This window comes from Hibiscus syriacus, unplaced genomic scaffold, assembly GCF_006381635.1.
Source record: "Hibiscus syriacus cultivar Baekdansim isolate YM2019G1 unplaced genomic scaffold, ASM638163v2 tig00110331_pilon, whole genome shotgun sequence".
NCBI lineage: Eukaryota > Viridiplantae > Streptophyta > Magnoliopsida > Malvales > Malvaceae > Hibiscus > Hibiscus syriacus.
In genome coordinates this window covers 938,337-944,215 of record NW_024062687.1, presented here as the reverse complement: position 1 = coordinate 944,215, position 5,879 = coordinate 938,337, and the positions used below count along the sequence as shown (strand labels likewise).

The 5,879-nt window shown below is 34.3% G+C and overlaps 1 protein-coding gene across 1 annotated transcript; it reads right to left on the bottom strand.

The window, feature by feature from the left end:
• Nucleotides 1-911: 911 nt before the first annotated feature.
• On the bottom strand, nucleotides 912-3,962 carry LOC120119106 (BTB/POZ domain-containing protein DOT3-like). The gene is made up of 6 exons (XM_039138992.1): nucleotides 3,814-3,962; nucleotides 3,578-3,647; nucleotides 2,204-3,099; nucleotides 1,803-2,058; nucleotides 1,594-1,722; nucleotides 912-1,421 (listed from the first exon to the last, which is right to left on the bottom strand). The coding sequence occupies exons 1-6, from the start codon at nucleotides 3,960-3,962 to the stop codon at nucleotides 1,053-1,055; spliced, it is 1,869 nt and encodes a 622-aa protein (XP_038994923.1). The 3' UTR covers nucleotides 912-1,052.
• Between the last annotated feature and the right edge of the window lie 1,917 nt (nucleotides 3,963-5,879).

Genomic DNA, 5,879 nt, shown 5'->3' with positions numbered 1-5,879 from the left:
GCTTGATCATTGGTTTCTTCACGAAGTAGTAAAACCCTCTTCAGTTGGCGTTTTGATCTTTGAGCTTCATCAAGGGAAAAAAAACCCAGAGTTGCCTGAATAAGGAATGGTTGAAAATGGGGAGTAGATTAGGAAGACGAGTTGTAAACTTCGCGAACCTTCCATCTACCTATTGATTCCAAACTCTTTCAGCAACATCGAAGAAATAGCTTTCAAAACCATCCCATCGGCATCCAAGATCAAAATCAAACGAGTGCTTCAATCCCTCTACGGCTTCGACTTCGAACAAGTCTCTACTCTCAAACTGGAGTATCCATGAGGAAGTCTTTCTTTTCCTCTCTTCACGTTATTGTTGAGAAATTATAATGATGCTTGTCATCCAAGTATTTTGAGATGCTTTTTCTTTTTGTTGAAGTTTTATTAAAAAAAATTGTTTCATTGATAGAGCATAATTAGTAGTGTGGTTTTTAAAGGGTGGAAAGTTATTGAATTTATGAAATTGTTTTGGAGTTTAGCATGATTGTTGATCAAATCTCTTTGAATCATGTGTTGCCTTGTTGAGAAATCCAATGCCTGCTTGTTTTTTGTTTCATTGGAGGCACATTTCTAGTGGCCTGTTTATCAGTTCTAAGTTGTTTTCTGCTTTATACATTGATGTAATGTAGTGTTGGTAAGGAAGACATCGTTCAAGGCTGAGAGTTATTTGCTGAGATCACAGATCTTTTCCATTATGAGCATGTCCTATGATCTAAGAACAAAATAAAGTTTGATAATTGCATAAGATCACAGTTCCCTTTGAATATTTGCTATGGTCTTATAACAGCTTACCATTAAGATTTACATTACTGAACATGTCCCTTGCATCTTTCATATGGAAGAAAGAGATGCAGATATACTTTAAGATAAAGATATTGCATAATGATAACATTCATCTAAGCCTTGTGTAATAAGCTAGTCAAAGATGGAAAAAAGATGCACACAATGCTGTTGATGCTATTGCTTCAATCGAGCTGCTTGACCATTGCATTATAAAATGCTTACTGTGAATGAATTCATGAGACTGATCGCCTACGTCTAAAGCTGAGTCTGAAGCCAGCTCTATTTTGCCTTTGCTGTCCATCTCCATTGTAATCACTTTCTGCCATTATATGGAAAGAGTTCTTAATCTTCCTCCAATTCAAAATCCAACCAGATGCATTCTTGTGCTTGCTTGTTATCTTTTCATACTCTTGTTGAAGATCAGAGTAGTCATTTTGTAGTTCTGTCATCTTTGTCTTTACATTCTCGAGTTCTGATTTGAGGTTCTTTATCTCTGTGTTTGTGGATGGCCGGGGTTCATCTTGTTCAGAATTATCACCAACTGCCATTGGTTCCTTACCCTGCATTGCCATCCTCATCTTTGCTTGCTCCGAAAATAAAACCTGCATAGACACAAGTATTACGTGGTAATTTGCTATAGAATTAGGAAATGATAGTTTGTGTAGTTCTTTGAGAATCGGCTCATCGAGCTTGATAGCTGATACACTATAAATTCTCATGGGAGATATCAATGCAATTTAAGATTTTTGGATATGAAGTTCTGAATTAAGTTACCTGGACAACAATTCTTAGGGGTAGTCGATCATTTTGTGCAGCATGCATGCATGCATCAAACGATAGTTTCTCACAGTTCATTATTTTGCACAATCTTCTTCGGTCATGCTCAGATAATGAAGGATGTGTCTGAAAAGGATATCAATAATTAGATATTAACATCAAAGTCAACAAATGATATAAAAGAAATAATAGGCTTAGTGAGTAACCTTGAGATAGATGTCAATGGCCCTATACAGACCGTCATCACATGATCGAGCATTTTCTGGCAAGGATTCAGCAAGAGCTTGAAATTTTGTGATGGAAAGATTTGGATCCCTTGCTATTTCGGCCAGGTAGTTGTCTAATAGCTTACTAACATTTATTTTCCCTATCTTTTGTTGCTGTTGTTGTTCATGCATCAGGAAATAGTCCAAAATCCTTTGTACCACGTCTATGTTGTGCATTGTTCGCTGCTCAAGTGAACTGTTGAAGAAGGTATACATAAGATGGAATATAAAGCAGTTAAATTGCATGGTTATGAAAGGGATTCTCCTTTGGAAAGTATCTTTGTGGATTAGCTTGCTGAATTGTAGAATCTATTAATGAGGTAGAATGGCAGAATACTCACTTTATCATTATTCCTTGATCTTCATCCTTATAATTAGGAATCAGTAGATCGTTTACATTGGCATCTTCCAGCATCAATCCAATTCTCTTTTCAAGATCTGATATCAGAGCCGGAGACGCAGAATACACCACGGCTGTTTTCAACATCTGCAACAAGAACTTACATGTAACTGCTCCATTTTGAGAAGGAAGCATGCTTACTAGGCTTTCAATAATCGTTCTTTGTTCCTTGTTTTGTCCTGCACTCTCTTCTTCCTTCCTTCTCAAAATACTAAACTGCAAGTCACTCTTTCCAAACCCATATCCTCTCAGTCCTTCCAGCCCCTCATCCATATCCGGCAGCCACTTATCTGCATAATTCATTATGCATTTACCAATGATCTCTGCTTTTGTTCCTTTTGCTCTAATTGCTGTCATAATTCTCATGAAATGATCAATGCGAAGGGTAGCCACATCGTCAGACCACCAACTTTCTTCACTAACTATTTCTCCTGTTGATGAACTCTCTCTCGAAGCCTTATAAGCTATTGAGTCACAGCATCTTCTGACAATCTGAAGGTTTTCTGCCCATGGAGATAGAGTTTCACAAGATTTGAGGACAGTAATAGTGTCTTTCCACGAAGCCAGGACAACAAACGTTAGAAAAGATTCTGTCTTGCTTATCAGATTTCCGTCTTCAAATTCTTCTGTCATCTCTAGATATTCAGATGCACATCTTAGTGCAGCTACATTATTGGGGTTCAAGTCTGCTGGGCAGCCGTAACAAAATTTTAGAATAATCTCAAATGTATCTGGTCCACCAGGAAATTTCTCAAGCTTGAGATCATGCCCAAATTTTGAGATTGAAGGCTGAAGTTCCATCTGTCCAATGTAGCCACATTTTGATACCAAGGGATACTGTTTCAGGAGAAACACATGATAGCCAGCTGTTAGATACCGAGGTTAGCTCTCTATCCTTTTAGTCATTAACCTTAAGTTGACCAGTTTCTTGTGTTAATTGATACTACGTATATCGAAAGAGTAGATGGTTTCTTTCATCGTCCAACTTGATCAGAGATTATTCAGATTTTTTTCAGTGTGAAAAGTATGAATCCTTGAAATCTGAACTAAATAAGGGTTTAAAGCAAAATGTTTTATTTGCTAATCATCTATAGTGTCTATATGTGTGTATACCCATATCATATCACCAGGGGCTTTGAATGTTCTACAGTTGCCTTACTCTATGCTTTACCTTATTTGTGTTCTTGTTTAATTATTGAAGCTTTCTGCAGTTTAGTTTAGCAAAAGAAGGGTTAAGCAAGAAAAAAAAAGGGTCTTGATAGTTATACAGTTCATATGAAATGCTACACAAGATCTTCTTAAGTTTGCAGGTTACCTTGTGAACATTAAATATTACATCTTGAACTTGGATTGCTAAATCTGTAGGGATTTGAGTTGTGGCAAACCTGCATTCACCCAAAACAGAAATTAACCAAGAGCTTCAGAGATAATATACTTCGAAACAAATGGTAAATAGCTTATGTTGATTACAAAACAATAACTATGTTGTGAATTCTAGATTTTTTGGATTGAAGCTGGAGGGCTTGAATAGTAAAGAATGCATGCTTTTACCATGAGAGTTCTTTCCTTTCGAAGTTATCAGCTGCGATGATGAGTTTGTTTGGAACTTCGATGTTTTGATCATAAGTTTGATGGCCGGTGCCATCAGTGTCACTTCCTGCAGGACTTTGAGGCTGAGGCATTTGAAGAGGTTTCTTCATGCTAATGATCTTCCATCAAAAATAGGAATTTGAGATTGGTTGAAGAATATTTGAAGCAAAAGCAGGGTGCAGCTTGAATAAATGTGAGAAGCAAGTCTGTGGCTGGAAGACAAATATGGCCAAGTTGGTTGGTGGTGGACTGGTGGGCTTCTCATTTCACTGTTTTATTTTTTTTATATGAATAATAATGAGAGGAATTGTTAGGAAAAAGATGGAGATGGATCAAGGTTTGATGTGTTATAATTGAAGGGAATGTTGGGTATGATTTGTCAATTTCTGAACCACTTATGCCTTTGGATCAATATTATTTAATGGTGATTGTGTGGCCGATACTCTGAACTCCATCTCTTTGATCAGGCGAGGTCATTTAAGATGAATAGCAACGAAAGATGTACATTGTCAAATTTACCACGCACTCGGTTTCGCTTTTTATTTATTTATTATTTTTTTATTTTTTATATTGGTGAAGATTCATCACTGGAGCTGAAGGGTGACTTGTATACAGACTTAAAAGATGTTTTAACTATGGTTAAAACACAATTTTATTAATATTCAAATTTATAGTAATTTCAAACTGAATTAAATAAAAGATTGGGTTTTGGCTAGATTAGATGGATAACTTGGGTCTGGTGGAGGCATAAATGAGTTTGAGCCCCAAAAATTAATTTTTAACATTATCTCTAAGCCATATTATTATTGCATTTGTCTGTCTTTGCTTTTGATAGGCATATCTTAATCCAAATTAAATCTTTGATTTAAAATTTCTCATATAAATGCTAATTAAGCATATTTAATTCACCTTGCCGTTGATATTATAACACTTCTAACCCAATCTAATCGGGAGTCGAACCAATATATCACGCTGATTGATCAAAATAAAGTCCAACTAAAACCAAATAAAGTCAAAGATTCACATCTATTCAGGCATAATCAAGGACTTAAAGGTAAACTATACAAACATCAAAGTCATAATACAAATCAAACAAAATTGAAGGACCATTTAAAATTTTTAATCAATTTAGGCTATTAATATCGATATTGTGTGAGCAGTACTGATATTAAACATTAATGATACTCAACAATACCAACACCAAATTAATATAGTGCCCTCAATTTAACCTATTGGTATCTATATTTAGATATAAGTTTTGACAATGTTAAAATAATATTAATACTTGAGACTAATACGATATCAAATTGATAAATTATCTGCTGAGATATGTTTATGATTCAAATGCTTCTTTTAATAATACAAAGACCTCCCATTGATTTAGATCCATATCATATCATATAAATATTAAATGTGTTAATTGCATTATATGTCTCTAAACTATAAGCCTTATTTTAAATCAGTTCTTACATTTTTAAATATTTTAATTTTATCCTCAAACTACAATTCTTATTTTAAATTAATCCTTAAACTTTTGAATATTTTAATTTCATCCCTAAACTATGACCCTCTTTATAAATTGGTCCCCACACTTTTGAATATTCCAATTTCATCCCCTAATTCATTCAAATACGTAATTAATTTCAATCATAATTTCAACTAATTTTTTTTCAAACATGTAATAATATATGTTGGCCTAACGATTTTATTAACAATGGATGTGGTTAGTATATACATATAGTTTGGGATGAAATTGGAATATTTAAAAAGTTTGGGGACCAACATAGAATGCATGTCATAGTTTGGGGATGAAATTAGAACATGTAAAACTTTAGGAACTAATTTAAAATTAAGGTCATACTTTGAGGACATGTGATGCAATTAACTCATATTAAATACACCAAAATAAGCAAAATTTATCCTTTAAATTGATCTTTAACCATTCAAAACATCCATTTATCATCAACTGACAGATCATAGTTGGAGGTTTCTCGTGGAGTTTATATGAAAAAGGATATTAAAACTCA

Bases quoted from the DNA above. Each gene is read 5' to 3' on its own strand.
- LOC120119106 (XM_039138992.1), bottom strand. From the start codon at position 3,962: ATGAAGAAACCTCTTCAAATGCCTCAGCCTCAAAGTCCTGCAGGAAGT. The intron at 3,648-3,813 runs GTAAAAGCATGC...GGGTGAATGCAG, and splicing joins GAAAGGAAAGAACTCTCATG to GTTTGCCACAACTCAAATCC. The intron at 2,059-2,203 runs GTGAGTATTCTG...CTTCTTCAACAG, and splicing joins GATCAAGGAATAATGATAAA to TTCACTTGAGCAGCGAACAA.